At 46.6% G+C, this 19,651-nt stretch overlaps 1 protein-coding gene across 3 annotated transcripts in view; it reads right to left on the reverse strand.

Moving 5' to 3' along the window:
- Positions 1-19,651, reverse strand: part of HEG1 (heart development protein with EGF like domains 1) — an 83,963-nt gene that overhangs the window by 25,655 nt on the left and 38,657 nt on the right. For all 3 annotated transcript variants that reach the window (XM_069556150.1, XM_069556155.1, XM_069556144.1), the window contains 6 exons: positions 18,094-18,213; positions 17,355-17,474; positions 12,048-12,151; positions 9,107-9,165; positions 8,625-8,785; positions 4,482-4,616 (listed from right to left, as the gene is read on the reverse strand). In XM_069556150.1, coding sequence (XP_069412251.1) covers positions 4,482-4,616; positions 8,625-8,785; positions 9,107-9,165; positions 12,048-12,151; positions 17,355-17,474; positions 18,094-18,213 — 699 coding nt within the window. The remainder of the gene's footprint in view (positions 1-4,481; positions 4,617-8,624; positions 8,786-9,106; positions 9,166-12,047; positions 12,152-17,354; positions 17,475-18,093; positions 18,214-19,651) is intronic.

Raw genomic sequence — 19,651 nt, forward strand, 5'->3', positions numbered from 1 at the left:
CTATTTTTCACTGTTGGCCACTAAATGATTCTAGCATCTATTTTTTTGTCATAGACTACTGACATGTCACTAGGGTCTTGCAGAATGGTGTGGCAAATACTGTTCTAACTAACCTAAATTCTCTCACAGTAGATCATGCGCGCTGTGAGCCTGCACTGCACTGTTTCAGCTCCCCTGGATTCACTTCTCCTGAGCTACACTTGCTTTATTAAAGGCAATCTATTAGTAGCCCCAGCCCCAGGCATGGCCTAGGGTATTTATCACAGGCTATCATGGAACACATTGCCAGAATACCACTCAGTAACCTCGTGATGCGGACTTTCCAGAGAAACTTCTCTTGGGTCCCAGGATCTAGAAGAATGGGGATGGTCCTAAAGAACTATTCTTTATTTTATGGTTACTATTTTTTTCCCCAAAATCACATTTCTCTCTTTGCCTTAGCGTCCCAGATGCTTAGAACTTGAGTGCCTATCTTTACCAAACAAGTGAGAACTTAGGGTATATCTTTTTGTATGTTCACGTTCCTTCTAGCCTCAACAAAATAGTCATTGTATTTCTCCTTCAACCTTATTTACCTTTTAAATTAACCTCATTTTGTTACAGTGAATTTTCATCAGGTGCTTCAAATCATTTTTGCAACATGGTAGAGTATGATCATCGGAGAAGGCAATGGCACCCCACTCCAGTACTCTTGCCTGGAAAATCCCATAGATGGAGGAGCCTGGAAGGCTGCAGTCCATGGGGTCACTGAGGGTCGAACACGACTGAGCGACTTCACTTTCACGCACTGGAGAAGGAAATGGCAACCCACTCCAGTGTTCTTGCCTGGAGAATCCCAGGGACGGGGAGCCTGGTGGGCTGCCGTCTATGGGGTCGCACAGAGTCAGACACGACTGAAGTGACTTAGCAGCAGCAGCAGCAGAGTATGATCATACCCCATTTCCGGAAGGAGGAACCAGGCCCCGCTCCCAAATCTCTGATGACTCTGAGTAGGCCTCACGTAGGGGTGGGTAGGTGTGGGTGTGGGTGCGGGTGTGTTGCTCAGTTGTGTCTGACTCTTTGCAACCCCACGGACTATAGCCCACCAGGCTCCTCAGTCCAGGGAATTCTTCAGGCAGGAATACTGGAGTGGGCAGCCATTCTCTTTTCTAGAACATCTTCCCCACCCAGGGATCAAACCCGAGTCTCTTATGCCTTCTGCATTTCAGGTAGATTCTTTACCATCTGAGCCACCAGGGAAGCCCTTACTCAGGTGGGACCTTCTCTAAGGAACACGCAGAGCACTCCTGTCTCCCTGGAGTGGAAGTGCCATGCCTGGCGGTCCCCACACTACAGCTGGGTCATGGGAGCAGGGAAAGCTGCCCTTGGGTGACCCTTGGCTCTGACTGCAGGGCAGCCACACAGGGACTGCAAGTGCCCCAGTGACCCATCCCCACCCATCTCAGCCCCAGGGCAGGCTGATGTCACACTAGTCTGTTCTATTCTGAACATTTCTTCCTGGAAATGTTTTTATATCAGCTCTACCCACCCAACCCTCATTTGCTGGGTAGGAGCTTTCCACGCCACGGCTGTCATCCACCCAGATGTAAGGTCCATGCGTCGTCCTGCCTGTGAGCTGATGGGCTGGGCTGTTTTCACATAGCTTCAGAAGTGGCCTGGCTTCCTGGTATAATGGTATTTCCTTAGTTCAGATGGGCCCATTCAGTTATTCATCAAAGACCGACTGCTACCATGGGCCTGGTACCATGGGCTACCACGGGCTGCTCTCGGGCTCTGGGAGGGAAGCCTTGTCACAGGGCACTCCAGTAGGCCTGAGGACCCAGCTCCTCATCTCCATACCCTAGAGGGACCCTGACCCACACAGCACTGAAGATGAAATCAATGTGGCAGTATTCGCATATGCCCAAAGTGGGCTCCCCCTATTGATATGAACATAAGCAAACTCAGGCCTTCTGGCCTTTTAAAATAAAATCAGTACATGGTAGAATCTTTAGGCTTTTTTGCTCCCTTGCAGGAAACCAAATCAAGACCTGCCAACCTTGTCCTATCATATTTGCTGCCCATCATCCATTTGTTCCTTCAACAGACATTTGTGGAACCCCACAATGTACAAACATATTCTACAGACAGGCACCCACTTCCCTGGTGGCTCAGATGGGAATGAATCTGTCTGCAATGCAAGAGATCTGGGTTTGATCCCTGGGTTGGGAAGATCCCCTGGAGAAGGGAAAGGCTACTCACTCCAGTACTCTTGCCTGCAGAATGCCATGGAAGCGTGCTGAGCAGCGCTGTGGGCTTCAGACATCAGCCTAGACGTGAAGTATTAGTCACTTAGCAGTGTTCGACTCTTTGGGACCCCATGGACTGTAGCCTGCCAGGCTCCTCTGTCCAAGTATCTGCAGTCTAGTCAGAGGAACAGACTTGCTAACAGGTGGTTGGGATTCATCAGGACGTCTGCATGATGGAAGGAAGCTACAAGACCTCTATCGGAAGGACACCTGCTTTAATTTTACATGATGCTTTGAAAGTCTGGTAAAGACATTTTATGTGAGATAGTAGGAAGCGTGTGTGTGTGTGTGTGTACAACAAAAAGCAATATGCAGTTACTAATATGCAACTGTTAATTGTAGAGATTTAGAAAACACACACCCACATGCCTTTATCCTCAGTTTACACCAGGGATTTACCCACATTTGAGGTGTCCTAAAGAGTACTCCTTTTAACCATCCCTGTGCTCCAGCACCAGTGGCCAGAAGATGTCACTGTAACCCCTCAGAACCCAGCCACAGGTCTGTGGCCCAAGGAGCTCCAGGATCCGTTCATGGAGCCCTGATGGTCACGGATGAAAATCTAACCAACAGGATGCCGCAGAAACCAGGCTAAGCAGGGCCTTGGCCATAAGCCCAAAAGCTAACCACGGCTTCCTTATTCCGATTCTTGGGTCACTACTTAATGCACATAACGTTGCTTGTGCCTGTGTCCCTGTGTCTGGTAAATCTTCAGCAGCTCTGCTATTGCTAACGCTAGTCTGTAAGCGACACAATTAGGAAACTGTGGACTTGCCGAGAGAGGTAAATGACTTAGGCTAGTCAGAAGCAGAGGTGGCAAGGCTACACTTGAGACCACCTGAAACGGCACAGGCCCTGCGTACAGAAGCCACCACTCCCCAGCCTCCCAGGGGCCACACAGCCCCCAGCACACGTGGATGTCAGCAGAGGTCCCCTGCCCGCCCGAGGTGGGCTCAGTGCCCCAGTTAAGACAGGCCAGGAGCACTCTGCATGAAACCAGGTAAGAAGGAACTAGGAAGCCCCAGCTCCACATCAGAGCGGTAGGCTGACGGGGTGCTGAGCAGTGCCATGAGCTTCAGCATCAGGCCCGCTGCCCCAGCGTGGGCCCCTCTCTAGAAACCCCGCCCAGGGCTGCATGCAGAGCCGAGAAGGTGCACTTTTAAAGCACCTAAGTCAGAGGGTCCAAGCTCAGGATACAGCACTGCCCAGAGATGTATTTTTACCCTCTCCTCTAACAGGAAGTCTTGACAGAAATAAGTGGCATGTCACCTTTCCCTAGGACACCGTTTTCACTCAGATTCCAGGACATCTGTTGCTGGCAGGTGTTGACTGAGCAGGGAAACTGGGCCACACGTTCTCACGTGATGAGAGGCCTAAGGCTACACGACACCTTTATGTTGCCAGTGTTCCTGCGACTGTGCATGGCAGCAAGCTTTTATAAGTCAGGGCATCCAGCGCTCTGGATTTTAATTCATTTTATTTTAAAGCAGTATGCGTGCACTGTATTCACTGAACAGCTGATATCTGAAACTAGATGAATTTAATCTTCACCTAAGAGGTTAGCAGAATCAGATTTCTGACATAAAAGCTTTAAAACCAGAACCCACTGGTTCAACAATAACCTGGGTAAAACACAAGAGCAAATGCGATGGCTTACAAAGTACCTCCATAACCACTGCCTCTTTAATTCCTAGAATATCTGATGAAGTCTCACTGCACCCATTGCACAGAAGAGGGAACTCGGGCTCAGCAAAGCTAAGTGCCTTGCCAGAGATGACAGGATGGGCAGGCAGAAGAGGGTTCTGACTCAGGTCTCCTGAGCTGCCAGCTACTGCTAAAGGGCACACCCTTGCCTTCATGCTGGTATTTCCATTTTAAAAGATTAGCAGACAATAGAATAAAGCTTTAGGAATTAAAACAGTAATTTTTCTAACTTCCTCTAAGTAGGAAAAAAAGAAAAGGCCTGGCCACCCCAGGCATTCCATTCTCTTTTCTTTTCCTTTGAATCTGATTGGCCAGACTAGTGCGCACCAGTCAGAGATAATGCTATTATTCCAAGGAGATAACAAATTCAACCCCTCTGGGAGCCAAACAACCAGGACCAGTTACCCCCGGATTAGAACGGTCACCCCCAGAGCAGAGAGAAGCCCCTCCCCCACCCCTCGGGCCCCGGGGCCCCAGGCCTGCCGCTACCTCGGCAGGAGTGGTCCATCTTGTTGAACTGGAAGTAACCAGACTTGCACTGGCACAGCGCGACCCCGTCCAGATCGGTGCAGATGGAGGTCTCCTTGTCACATTCTGGAGTCTTCCGCTTGCACAAGCTGCCCGCTGAAATGGAAAAACAAGACAGTGAAACAAAACAAAACCTCCTCCATGTCAAACATTTAGATGCATGAACTTGCTATTTCAAGAGGCTCAGAGAACAGTTTCCAAAAGAGCCTGGTGAAGCGCGCTCCTCTCAGGGGGCCCTGCTGTGCTGCCTTCTTCCACTCCTTCCCCGGGGCTGGCCCAGCCTGTTACTAAAAGTTTACACAGCATGCCACAAGGAAAAAGCAAACCCAGAAGAAATGGGGTGACATCCCCAACTCCAGCATCCCCTGCAAACACAGCCCCCAGTAGGTGGGGTCCTCTGCACCTTCTCACTCAAGGGCTGCAGTGGAGAACCAGCCCAAACCCAGAAAGCATGCCCCTGCCCTCTCAGGGAAGAAGACCTGTCTCAGCCCGCTGCTGCCAAGCAGACTCGAGGAGTGGAATGTAACCTGGGTGTCTGGCTCCGTCACTGTCCGCCTCCCCACCGCCTGGGGCCGGCTCAGCTCTGGGTGGCCAGCGCCTGGCAGGGCTGGTCCGAACTCAGGCTTGACATGCTGACATGCTTGACATGCTGAAGGCGGCACTCAACAACCGGTTACCGGGCCAAGAGGGCGCTCACCCTTCCCTGCTCTGCCCCCTCACTTTAGAGCCTCACTTCTACCACGTGTGCATATCCACCTGGCTTTGTCCAGCCCTGGGCGTGTGGGCCATGCTCATTTCAAGGATGACAAAGAACTCTTTCATGATCATCACAGAGCGTTCCCTGTGGCGCATGTGGCCCTCTCTGAGGTTGCACACAGTGAATCCTCGCTTGGGCTGTATATAGCAGGCCCTCTGTGAGGTTGTAAACAGCAGGCCCTCTCAGAGGTTGTATACAGCAGGCCCTCTCTGAGGCTGTAAACAGTGACCCCTCTCTCGGGTTAAATGGGTTGTATATAGCAGGCCTTCACGAGGCATGAAACAGCAGGCCCTTTCTGAGGTTGTACACAGCGGACACAATGAGGGTGCCTTTACCACCTAAGATAGGTCTGAAGAAAAAAACACACATAATTGGGATCTGCAGACAACAGAACAGAAACATGAATGGAGGGACAGTGGAGAGTATCTTATTTACACCACTTACAGACTGAGGTACATCATTGTTTTTGGTGGGTGTGAACAAGTTCAGGGTGGGGACAGAGCTGAGGAAGGGCCACGGGTGCACACCGGGCAGTGAGGTTTGGGCTCCCTTCTCCCACCTTAAGGACACCACCACCTGATGCAAAAACCCAAACCAGGTGCCCGCTCGTCCCACGGCAAAACTGCGCCCCCCTCCCAACCTCAGGCAGGCTCGTGTGACCGGAGCGGACACACCCCCCAGGGGCCCCGGCATCCACCCCCTTGTCTGAGTCCTGAGAGCTGGGGGTCTATGGGTGGCTTGCTCACAGGGAGGTTAGTTTAGGACACAGCTTCAGCTCTCAGTGCTGAATTTCCTGTCTTTATCAGTGGAAGCTGGCGTGCTAAATCAGAACCCTATTTGTGTGTGTGATAGAATTTCCTTTGTTTATTGTGAAAGGTTTGTATTTAAGGGAGAAAAATGAAAAATGGAAAATCTCACCAAGCAAACTGCGAAGCTGGCACAGAGGGCGTACTAAAAGGCCACAATCTCTCATCTAAACTTTTTGAAGTCTTAATATAAAGAAATGCCTCCAGCGCAAAAGGCCGTCCAGGCCAGTACTAGTTTGTGCAGCAGCCAGTCTGAGCTGCCTGGCCTGATTAGATATTTTCTGGAAGCCAATATCACGTTTTTCCTCTGCCCTGCCCACAAAGCCCGCCTGCGGGCAAATACCACTCGCCTTGCTGAAGCAACTCTGCCGTCAATCGAAGCAGATTCCCTCGAAGACAGGGGAAGCTGACCTTGCCTTTGTGACAGAGGGGTTGCTGTCCTCCAGATTCTTAATATTTTGTCATCAATCCATCAAACGGAACCACATATAATGCAGTTTTCATTTTAAGCCTGGCGATATGATTATTCTGCACCCACAATTCCCATGGTCCTTCCTGGGCATAACATCCGCCAGACAGACAATGAGCACTGATGTAAATCTGTGGCTGGGGCGCTCCTCTGGGGGATTTCCAAGGACTCGAAGCCTCTGGAGAGATGAGAGCTACAGTTCTTTGAAAGGCGAGGAAGTGGATGTTTTGTGAATTGAAAGGGAAAATCCCGCCCGTCCAAAGGCAGCATCCAGAGTAGCCCGTGGCCTCTCATATGCTGGGAACAACCAGATGTCAAAACCTGACCACTTCTGCTCATCCAGCCCAACTCTCTAGCACCTCTCTAGAGAGGTGAGTGAGACACCAAACACACGCTGGCAAAACCTGGAGAAGCCCTGGGAGGGAAAACAGAGAAGGGAGGCCGGGTTCAGCCAGGAGGCACGACTGTCTTTGATCTCAGGGGCTAGCAAAGCAGAGTCAAAGAATGGGCACCAGCCCCTGTGTGGGCAGGAATATATGGGAAATCTCTATATCTTCCTCTCAATTTTTCTATGAAACTAACACTGCTCTAAAATTTTCTTTAAGTCTTTAAAAAATAAAAAGCATGGGACTTTGGCAAGGAAGCAAGGGAAGACAGGAGCTTTCCCATAAGGAGGGCCAGAGCATGAGCAGGGCAGCTATCGGGAGGGCCTTACAAACCCAAATATATGGCCACTTGATTGGCAAGACATGAAATGTGTTTACTAAGGACAAAGTAGTAACCTGATATAATGCTGACCATGCAGAACACACAGCATACGTGTTTTATGAACTGAAAGGTGCCCTTTCCCCTTTCTGGGAAGGAGAAAGCGGGACCTCTGCATCACTGGCAAGAAAAAGAAAGCCAAATCAGAGAGTTCCTGCCTCAAAAGGTACAGTATGAAGGGGCAGGGACTTTTTAGCTAATTCCCCAAGGAAGCTGAATGACAGCAACTTCAGCTCCAGAATGTTGGCCTCTTTTCTTTTTCCTTCAAGTAAATAACTAGCCCTGAAATGGGCCAAAGCTCTAGTATTTATCCCAGAACAAAAGGTGAGCTCCTGGCTCTACAGAGCACAGTCCAGAAGGAGGGCTTTCAGGACCAGCTCTTACAGAGCTCTGGCCCACCGGGAAGGTCCAGGATCTGCTCACAGACAGAGACCAAACCTGCTACCTACAGTTGAGCATCTGGGCACCAGATGGGGAGGCTGACTCTGACTCTGCATCTCTCACCAGTCCTGTGTGAGTAAAATGAGCCAACCAGAGCCAGATCAGACCACTTACGAGACGCAGCAGGGGCAGGCCCCCCTGCATGAGGAAGCACTTTTGATTCCAGCAGAATTTTCCCATCCCAGAGGTGAAACCTCCCTTCCAAGACCCAAATATGCCTTCCAAACTTGTTTCTAATCCCTTTATTCATCTGTTTCACACCAGATGCTCTGTAGAAGCTTTTGACAAAAACAGATAAAGAACAAGAAAAGAGAAATCATGGACGGCACCATGAGCTATCTGGCCTCCAATCTTCATCTTGTTTCTGCGCATTTAGAATCTGCAAACAAATACACAGGAGGATGGGAGACACTGCATGTGCTTTATTTACCTAATGGCATGTCATGATGAAGGTTTCGGGCCATTGACAAGTGTTGTACATTCTGTGTGTGAATTCTACCTCCCCAGAGGGAGGGAGCCTTTCAAGGGAAAGAAGAGTGATTTCTGCTTCATTACATCTGCTCCTATATCCCGTCCAATACCAAGGCTGTAGAGGAGAAATAGAAAAAGCATGCCAAGGACTGGGAGACTTCAATGCTGTGTGTACAGGATCGTGTGTGTGTGTGTGTGTGTGTGTGTGCATGTGTGGGTCGGTGCACATACACACAAAGATATACACACACAAACCCCTTGTGGTTAATACCCATTTCAAAGACAGGCCAGCTCTATGACAAGTTTCTTGGACCTGCGCCCAGAAAGCCTTACACTTCTACCCTAGGTCTGTGAGTAACTGGATGGGGGGTCTTCCCAGAGGGCCCCTCTCTTACCTCTAAAGATCCGCCTCTGAGACCCCAAGAGCTGGCAGACCTCAGCAGAGGCCCAGCAGGAGTTGACGCATTTCTGCATCCTGTCGGCCAGGTCGAACAGCGTCACGTTGGAGGCCAGGGAAAAGGTGGCTTGCAGTGACATCACCACAACACTGGACTCCCTACAGGCAAAGTATACATATTTTAATTGTCCTAAACTGATATGTGGGTCCCAGAATTTTTGGAAAATGAGTGTCCTCCCCATTGTCCAGTGAGGGCCTGGGACAGCATGAAGGTTCCGTGACCTTGGCCTGGGATCACCCCTCGTAGCCTACAATGAACTGACCTAACTCACAGATAGGTCCTCTTCCAAAAGGTTCTCCATGAGAAATTACATTACAGGCAAAACAGGGGCCAGTGTTGTTGCCATCACACTTGTTAGAATACCCTCCCCTTTCTATAGGACTGGTCCACAAACAAGTACATATAATCCTGCTACTTACCTAGAAACATGAGCTGTGGATCGGGTATAACCAGGTAATGTTGAGAAACACACATTTAACTGAAAGGAAGAAGTTTATCATTAACTGTGAGTCAGACAAAAGAGCCTTGAACCTAGAACCAATTTCCTATTTTCAAGATCAAACAGGCATTTTTCCAGTCATCGAGTTATCAGCAGGCAGCCTCACACAGAGTGGTGTCCTTTTTCTTTGTTCCTTTCTTAAATGCCTTTCTGCTCTTATTCTGTTGTTCCATGAACACAAAGGGAGAGAGGCAGATAGTAAATCAGTGGGGGGAAATCTTGGCAGGAAATGATGTTCAGAATAGCACCCTTGGATGCAAAACCTCTTCAAAGGAGCAGATCTCGTCTAAGATCTGCTCCAGGGTTTCAAACGACCTCAGAGGCAACTGTTTATTTGGACTTTGCACAGTGAACAAGGCTTCCTGAAAAGGCTGGGTTCCTTTCAGCTCCCTCAGGTCTGGCAGGCCTTACACAGACCCTTCATAATCTACAATGAGTTGACCTAACTCACAGATAGATCCTCTTCAAAAAGGCTCTCCATGGGAAATTACATTACATGGGTCAAGAGCCCTTTTGTTGAGAGCAAATTAAGAGTGACTCCCTGTGTTTGCCTTGTGCCCTTGGAAAGAGCAGAAAACCCCTGTGGGGCATGATGTACCATGCCTGCATCCCCACTCCGCCCATAGCATGAACTGGGGCTTGGGGCTTCCTCTCAAGCAGCTGAGGGTCTCAATATCCTGACCAATGCAATCTACCTGTCTTCAAAGCCTGTGGGTCAGACATATCTCATCCTTCACAGGATGCTATCAAACCTTTTTTGTCTTTGTATTAACATTGCTTTATATTCATAAGGCAATGATTTATTATGATTAAACTTTCTTTTTCCCCAGGAAAAAACAGAAATAGCACATTTCAGAACAGAAGAGCATCTTGGGAAAGGCCATTTGAGTCACAGCCTAAGTCCTCTCTAGTCATAGCCTACATCTTCGCTACTTCTTGGGGGTGGGGATGTCACATCACTAATAAATTATATGTTGACACTGGGTGTGTGTGCGTGTGTGCTGTTGCTTCAGTCATGTCCCACTCTTTGCGACCCTATGGACTGCAGCCCACCAGGTTCCTCTGTCCATGGGATTTTCCAGGCAAGAATACTGGAGTGGGTTGCCATGCCTGGGTTGCGCAGCAATCAAATCTGTGTCTCTTGCATCTCCTGCATTGACAGGTAGATTCTTCACCACTGAGCCACCAGGGAAGCCAGCTGATATTGGGTAAAACTGAGCAAAGCAGATGGGTCACTGAAGACCATCTAATGGGAAGGACTATATCTCTGCAGGAGGTTCTCAGCCCCTGTACTATCTTAGAAGGAAATATTGACCTACAGCCCAGCAAAGAGGCAGCTGCAGTGGGGTGCCAAGAACACTCACTACAGGGTTAGTAGACATAAAACCCTGCCATTTAGTAAAGAATTTGACCTTAACCAAAGAGAGGTCCAGCCCTTGACTCCTGGAAGGTAATCTCTAATCCTTTGGAATGTCCTGCCTTTATAGACCTCGAAGCCCTGGCCACTCCAGATAGTCTAACAGTATGATTTATGCTGGGGGTTTTGAGTTACAAGGTACCAGCTGGACCTCCAGAGGGGTTAGAGACTCAGGTCAGGATTACAGGCAACTATCTATGTTTTGGCTCCAGACACCAAGGCTCGGTGAGTCTGCCTGGCTGGCGATGCTCCATGAATACTGTATACATCATTGCTGAGAGGAGTTAACCCTGTCTATGACCTCACAAAGAGAGGATGACTGGAATGAATTTGAAACCCTTCTGGACTCTGCCTCATGCATCTCTTCCCTTGGCTGTTACCTGGCTCTTTCCACTGTAATAAACCCTAATGTTGAATTTAACAGCTTTCAGTGAGATTTCTGAGTACTTCTAGTGCATTATCAAAACTGTCTCTTGGAGATTCCTGAACTCACAATTGGTATCCGAAGTGACGGTGGCCTAGTGGATTGTTTCCTAACTCTGCACCTGTTCTGCGTAATCTCAGGCAATGTCATTAACTTCCAGAGCCCTCCAGGCTTTCATCTGTAAAGGTGTTGGCAATACCTCTTACAGGAGGTAAACTGCCTGTTAGAGAGTAGATGCTCATACAGAAAGGGAAATGGAATCTAATTTTTACACAAATCAAACCCATGGTCTTATAAAATCTTATAGGTTTTGGCTAACATACTCTTACCCATAAAGAACAAGTAAAATTAAAATCAGAAATCAATCTCTAAAACTTATTTTAATGGCAAATTTCAAGTTTCTGAGCATTAACTCTTAGACTCTGGTAGCAGCTAAGAAGCAAAATACTGTCTGAACCTCATTTCTGACTCTTCTCCCTTCCTTTCCATTTTCACTTTTTTCCTGACAAAAAGGAGGGAAAGAAGAAGAATCAAAGGCCCCCAGATAATCCATTCAGTGAATTCTCAACCCTGGATAATGGGATTAACTTCCACCTTTGTCATTCCCTTGAGAAAAAAGCATCATTCTCCCCAAGTTCTGAGACACACACAAAAAAGTCACATAGCAGGTCAACAGCAGATGGGACGGCAGGGCTCTCTGGGTCTTTCCTCTTTACCAATAGCTCTTCCTGGTGCATGTCACCTAAGTGTGTGACATGGAAAAGGAAAAAATGCCAAGGCATTGATAAAAGCAGTTCAGGAAGACACATCAGAAGAAATGGTCCTACCAGCATCACTAATTCTCAACACCTCCCTACTATTTCTGAGAGGCCTTTCATTTTACCCTGACATTGGCCTTCCAAGTATGATAGAAATGAATAGTCTGGGAGATACAGGTGATCCTCAGGAGGTTCCCACTCTGAAGAAAATCTGTTCTAGAAAACAAAGGACTAGCAGGGAGATGCCTCTTGGGACACTTACCATTTTGGTGATCTCATTTTCAACTTCACGGAGGTCTGAACGTTTTTCCACGGTGGTATTAAAAAACGTTTTCTTTAGTTTAAACTCTGTCACGAAGGTTCTAACTGAAAATGAAAACATAACCTGTTAGACCTCACAAGGTCAACCTGCACAAGTGTGAGCATCTGTAAATCTCAGGGCACCCAGCTTTCCTCCACCTCCCAGGATGCTCTCCAAACATTTCTTTCTCCTGGAGGGCAGAGACCACCTCTCTCTCCTCAAGGTTCGTCTAGCAAAGTGAGCACCTACTCAGTTGAGCTGAAGGCTCAGACTGAGCAGACCTCTGGGTGAGAGGCTCCAAGGAGCCTTTAGCCTACGTGAGCATGAGCCCTTCCTCACCTCTCCAATGGGCTCTCACATCTTGGATGCTCAGTGAAGCTGTGACAGAGAAGAGAGGTGAGCTAAGGACACAGTTCAAAGAGGAGGAGAGGGAGACCTGGGGCTGGAAAGACATGTCAACCCCTATAAAGCTTTGGATGAAGGAAAGTACTTGCTTTCTAGGTCTTTTATGAAGTTAGTTAGCAAGCCCTAACTTCAAGGGTGTGCTCTGATTTCCTCTTCTCATTAGTCACCTCTATCCAATCCCTATTCCTCTTGCTCAGAGGAAATGTCTGTTCTATCATTGATAAAAGAGGCTTCCAGAAGCTGGGTTAATTCCCAGGATCACCCAGCTCCCAAGGGCCAAAATTAACATTTAACATCACGTGAGTCCATCTTCCAAGGCCTTCTACCCCCTAAACCCGCAGACTCCTGAGGAATCTGACAGTCTAAGGGCAACTAAGTGGCTGCAGAGAAAGGTGTCAAACATCCGCAGCAGGGCCCCACTCCAGGGAGCTGTCAGACTCCATGACGATAAGCTGTTTATGAAAACAACCCATATTCAAGATACCGCTGGGTTCAGACACAAAAGGATGTAGCCCCATTTTCCAAGGTCCATTTCACTCCTAAAATAAAATTCTAGTTAACATCAATTTGTGCTGATTGGGCCTGAGGGGAATGGAACTTACAAATGGGTAGGCAATCAAAAATTAGGGTAGCCTGCGGTATATCTGGCTCTTATCTTCCTTTAGATTAAATTCTTATCTCTCCCTCTGGACAAGGAAAAAAAAAATCTCAACACAGAAACCCATGAAGCTGCTCTTTCACAGAAAGCTTGCCTGCTGAATTAAGAAAAAGGCCCACAAATGAGCCAGGGAAAACATTTAACATCTTATACTTACTGTCTAAAGCCCTTAATCCTTATTTAACATCTTTTTGCTTGTTCTACAGTTCAGTGAAGCCAGCTGCATAGGACTCTTTCTGAGCAGCAGGGAGCTCTTTGAAAACATTCTTGGCCAAATGAAAGCGTTTCCGCACACTCTAATTTGCATGTTCCTCTGATGTTTATGAACAATGAAGCTAAATGACTTGAAAAGGGAAAGATGATTGTTAACACAGTAAGCGGCTCTCCTCCTGATCCATGGTGCCTGTGGGACACTCCACACACAGGCTTCCAGAACAGTCCCCCCACTCCTTCATCCTCAGGTCTAGGTCTGCACCCAGACCCTCTGTGCAGAAACACACATATGGTGACCGGCAAGTACAGATCTCTTCTGCATCAGCGCAGTACACATGGCCTCTGCATCCGTGTGAATATGAATAAGGCTCCACAGGGTCCCCCAGGCACAGTCACGTCTTCCCACTGCAGTTACATCATCTGGCTTTAGGGCAACTTTTTCGCTGGTGATTTACATATTATCTAAATGATTCTTAAAAGATCCATAATCATTGCTCTGTATTCAGAGTAGTTTATCACTTTCATTGCTTTCAGTCCTGGTCCAAGAGATTAGAAACCTAATGTCACAGGATACCTCCCATCTGAAGAATCCTACCACTTTCCAAGCTTGCTCAAATACATTATTTTATTTGATCTTCATAATATCCTCGAGTGGGAAGAAGAGCAGGTGGTAATCTGATTTTACAGATGAGGAAATTGAGGCTCAGGGAGTCAGTGTGCTGTACATGCTGACCCTGGAACTGGAAACCTGGCATTTGAGTCCCTGGGCAAGTATACTTTTCCATACTGTTTCAAAATCATTTCCGTCTCCATTCTTAAACGGAAAACTCCTCGCTTATTTTTTACAGGGTGCAGCTAAATGGAATAGGTTACGAGGATGTCTTAACTTTGACTGATGTTTATATTCTCAGATTTTTTTTCCTTAAAAAATAACACTTTGACTTGATCCCTGTATTTTAAACAATTTTCAAATTCGACCCTTATTTTAGTAGGGTACAAGTTGTTGAAATACATTTCTAGCCCCAAGATGGAGCTATACCTGCCTGGGGTACCACATCAGCAAGTTCAACTTTCAAGTTCCTAAAAATGCTCCCCTTGATTAGTAACTCAGTGCATCAGTCAGCCCATCCTGAACAGTGAAGCCAACTCTGGGCTCTATACTTCTTTCTAAATAAGGTCAGATAATTGGAGAAGGAAATGGCAATCCACTCCAGTACTACTGCCTGGAAAATCCCATGGACAGAGGAGCCTGGTAGGCTACAGTCCATGGGGTTGCAAAGAGTCGGACACGACTGAATGACTTCACATGCAACCCCAGACAATCATGCCCTGTTTCCCCATTGCTGCTTCTATGTTCTATAAAACTCAGTTCAGTTCAGTTGCTCAGTCATGTCCAACTCTTTGCAACCCCATGGACTGCAGCATGCCAGGCTTCCCTGTCCATCACCAACTCCCAGAGCTTGCTCAAACTCATGTCCGTTGAGTAGGTAATGCTATCCAGCCATCTCATCCTTTGTCATCTTCTTCTCCTCCTGTCTTCAATCTTTCTCAGCATCAGGGTCTTTTCAAATGAGTCAGCTCTTCGCATCAGGTGGCGAAAGTACTGGAGCTTCAGCTTCAGCATCAGTCCTTCCAATGAATATCCATGACTGATTTCTTTAGGATTGACTGGTTGGATCTCCTTGCAGTCCAAGGGACTCTCAAGAGTCTTCTCCAGCAGCACAGTTCAAAAACATCAATTCTTTGGCACTCAGCTTTCTTTTGGTCCAACTCTCACATCCATACATGACTCCTGGAAAAACCATAGCCTTGACTAGATGGACCTTGGTCAGCAAAGTAATGTCTCTGCTTTTTAATATGCTGTCTAGGTTGGTCATAGCTTTTCTTCCAAGGAGCAAGCCATCTTTTAACTTCATGGCTGCAATCACCATCTGCAGTGATTTTAGAGCCCAAGAAAAGAGTCTGTCACTGTTTCCATTTTTTTCCCCATCTATTTCCCATGAAGTGATGGGACCAGCTGCCATAATCTTAGTTTTCTGAATGTTGAGTTTTAAGCCAACTTTTTCACTCTCCTCTTTCACTTTCATCAAGAGACTTTTTAGTTCCTCTTCACTTTCTGCCATAAGGATGGTGCCATCTGCATATCTGAGGTTATTGATATTTTACCCGGCAATCTTGATTCCAGCTTGTGCTTAATCCAGCCCAGCATTTCCCATGATATACTCTGCATATAAGTTAAATAATCAGAGTGACAATATACAGCCTTGACGTACTCCTTTCTCGATTTGAAACTGTTCCATGTCCCATTCTAACTGTTACTTCTTGACCTGCATACAGATTTCTCAGGAGGCAGGTAAGGTATTCCTTACCAGACAGGTATTCCTGTCTGGTATTCCTATCTCTTTCAGAATTTTCCACAGTTTGTTGTGATCCAGACAGTCAAAGGCTTTGGCATAGTCAATAAAGCAGAAGATACTTTTCTGGAACTCTCTTGCTTTTTCAATGATCCAACGGATGTTGGCAGTTTGATCTCTGGTTCCTCTGCCTTTTCTAAATCCAGCTTGAACATCTGGAAGTTCATGGTTCATGTTATGTTGAAGCCTGGCTTGGAGAATTTTGAGCATTACTTTGCTAGCATGTGAGATGAGTACAGTTGTGCAGTAGTTTGAATATTCTTTGGCACTGCCTTTCTTTGGGATTCGAATGAAAACTGACCTTTTCCATTCCTGTGGCCACTGCTGAGTTTTCCAAATTTGCTGGCATATTGAGTGCAGCACTTTAACACTCAGTAAAACTCACTCTTGCCCAAAATGGCTCCGAAAGAGTGTTCCTCCCATGGTTTGCAAGGCCCTGTACTTCCCCAGTCCATGAATTACTTCCCCTTTAATAAAGGACACCAAACACATTACCAAATTGTCTTAGTTTTGTCATTTGACACCACCTTCTTAAAAAGTCTTGATGATCCTCCTCAGCTCATGGGCAGTAGAAATCATGCAAATAACGATTTCAAAGGATACAGACATTTGTTCTCTCAAAAAAACATTTACTAAGAACTTTTTCTGTGTTAAACACCACCATAAGAGATTTAAGATGATTCCAAGCTGTGTCACTGTACTTGACAGTTCCCTTATCCATCTTAGATAACCCCATTCCTCACTTCTAATTTCTTCTTCACTGAACTTGGCATTCTAACACAGGTTACACACCCTGGGTGCAAGAGAGTTCTTAGGACAAACACAGCCTTGTGTGATGGAAGAACGGTGGGCTGCAACCCTGGCCTCTCACAAAGCAGTTACGGAAGCTGCACCACTAGCTACTGTGTCAGGGCCTTAGTTTTCATTTGGGTTGTTGGCTTTTTAACCTGTAAAATGGAGATTATATCTAAAACCAACCAGCTTCATGGACTCTACTAAATTCAAGGTCAAAATGTGACAAATTGTATAATACAATTTTGGCAGTAGCTTTGTAAAAATGTATCTACCTGTGGACAAGAACATGAAGATAGTTTTTAAAAATGAAAAGTATGTGCGAATATGGTAGGACATCAGAGTTTTATTCTCTTTTTTCTCTCCCTAATTTTTTTTTTTTTTTTTACTCTTTGGTTGAACTATCCTTTTGATCTTTTTTTCCCCCCTAACTGTAGGGTAGAACGTTAAGCAAATAGTGTTTGCATAAATGATGGCATACTTATGCAGTCACTACAAAGTTTGTATAATATTTTTAATAACATGAAAAATGCTTAAGATATAAAGTTTGTACAAATACCATATGACTTCCAACTGTATAAAAATATAATGTACACTAAAAAAAGACTGCAAATAGAGTGCTATGTCTCTGAGTGGTGGAATAATAGTATCTTCTACTCCTTCTATATTCCTTCAATTTATACCTTGGGCAAACATAGAGTTTGATTAGGGAGAAAAACAATAAATGTTATTTTGCAAAATACATTGTAGTGCAGAGAAAATTCCAAGACAGACGAACTCTCTTACCCAAATTGCATATCCCTTTTTCCAGCTGGTACCCCACTGGGCATCTGCAGGTGAAGGATCCCTGAGTATTGTTGCACGTGGCTAGGGGTGGGCAGGGGTTCGAGAGGCATTCGTTCACATCTGTGGAAGAGGGAACACAGGACCACAGTGAATCTGCAGCAGGCAGCACACTCACAGTCTGGTATAAGGAGCACTTCTAAGAGCCAAATGGCACCGGGTGTGGAGAAGACCAGAACGAGTGGGCACCGCACTTGTTCTCAAGGGGCTACCAGTCTACTGAGGGTGGGGACAGCCAGGGGTACAAATAAACATGAATGAAAGGCAGGATTTGAAAGTACAGAGGAAGTAAAGAAGGTAGTTATTTTGATGGGAGAGAGAATTAAGGACTGTTTCAAATAACATCTGGACAGACTGGAAGGACTTTAATAAGCAGATGTGGGTAGGGGGATTCTAGGCTGAAGCACCAGCACAGCGAAGGTCAGAGCAGTAAATTGTGGGAGTTTTCAGGGAGCCGTGGGTGGTCCAGGAATGTAGAGTCCACAGAAGGCAGCCAGATCATGGGGGCCTGTCAATGTCACTGACATTACTCTGCAGACAATGCATAAGCATGTTAACCCTCAAGTAAGCAGGGCATGAATTTTAAAATCTTGCTGCCCTATGTTTTGGAGGAAAAGGAGTCTATTGCCTGCCTCAGTGTGGCACTACATTATGGACCGTCACAGACGACTTTTCTTCTTACCCACACTGCAGTTGTCCCCTTGCCAGGAAGGTGAGCACACACATCGGTACCCAGGATGTGTGGTGGGATCCACAATGCACTTCCCATCATGAAGACAAGGGTGAGTGGTGCAGCTGTTAACTGAAAACACATTTCCAGAACAGAGCAGTTAATCACACAGCAAAGGTAAAAAGGCAACTCTAGGTAAATATTTAATTCTCCCAGCTAATATTTGATTCTTGCTTATTTCTGTGTACTTGCCCTGAAAAGGCCATACTACGAAATAGAATGGGTTCCCGGAGGTGCAGAAGAGAAGCATGGGGACCTGATGTCGGCACTGGCTGTGTACACACAGGGGTATTAAACAGCTGGATCCCTGAATACAGGCGCTGGTTCAAATCCGAATGCTGCTTACAGATTCCTGAGCCTGGAAATGACAACACTGCCTTGGGATACTTAACAAATTCTACTTGAAGCAATGCCTATTTAAAACACACATTAAGGGGGAAATGACACCTGATCAATTATCCTCCCTGCTCCAAGTTTTCTCTTTTCCAAAGATCTCACACTGTAAATGGGTCTCCAAATAACCATGCAGTCGTTCAGAAAAAAGCCCACAAGTGAGCACTCTCTTCACACAGTGTGACCATGAGCCCATCTGACTCCGCCAGGCCCTGGCGAGGCCCAGGCCCCACTGTCCTCTTGGACTGCCGGCTCCTGGGGCAATGACCACACTCTCTGTTTTGGTCTCTATAACTGGTCTTGTCACACTCCATTTATACCATAACTGCCTAATAAAGGTTTCTGACACACACTGAGAAAAATCCAAACTCTTAACAGAAGGAGAAAAGTCAGTGGTAGAACGAGAAAAAGAAGACAAAAATAGAGTTCTAGCTCCAGAATTACCCTGAAGACAAATAGGCTAAACCTGAAGATGGAGTCCTTGCTCCTCATGGCTACTTGGGATATATCTAAACGTGTGCACAGCACCTATATATCCAACACTGCACCCACGGGCTCTGTCACAAGACATAGCAACAGCCAATATCAATCCTCCTCCTACTGGTCTACAGCTATCACTGCAGGGGCTGAAATTGGCTTTAAGGGACACTTGTGAATTATGTTCTATCCAATATTGGAATATACTTGGCATCTGGAAACGAAGCCTGTGAGTCCTGAAGCAGGACTGCAAACTCAGAAGCAGCAGCCAGCTTCCGTCTCCTAGCGGCACGCAGGCCACTGGCACGAAGCGGGCACTGATGCATCGGGGCTCTCGGGCTGCATGGGCTCTATGGCTGGACCACACGCTGGATGATGGCTGCCTAGTTGGACCTGCCTCCAATGCCCTCCCCTTCTTCCCTCTTTCCTTCAGTCTCCATTACACTTTTTTTAATCAATAGAGTTTTCCTTGCCTGAGTCTAGAAAAACTAAATATCCAGCAAATCTTGGCCCTGATATCAAAGGAGGTAGCATCCTACTCCCTACTACCTGTCCTTAAGTGACAAAGAATCATGCGGATGGTTTTATTTCTCTTGTCCCAGCAACTTTTACACGGATAGAGAGATACATAACCCCAAGT

The sequence above is a fragment of the Ovis canadensis genome, chromosome 1, assembly GCF_042477335.2.
Source record: "Ovis canadensis isolate MfBH-ARS-UI-01 breed Bighorn chromosome 1, ARS-UI_OviCan_v2, whole genome shotgun sequence".
NCBI lineage: Eukaryota > Metazoa > Chordata > Mammalia > Artiodactyla > Bovidae > Ovis > Ovis canadensis.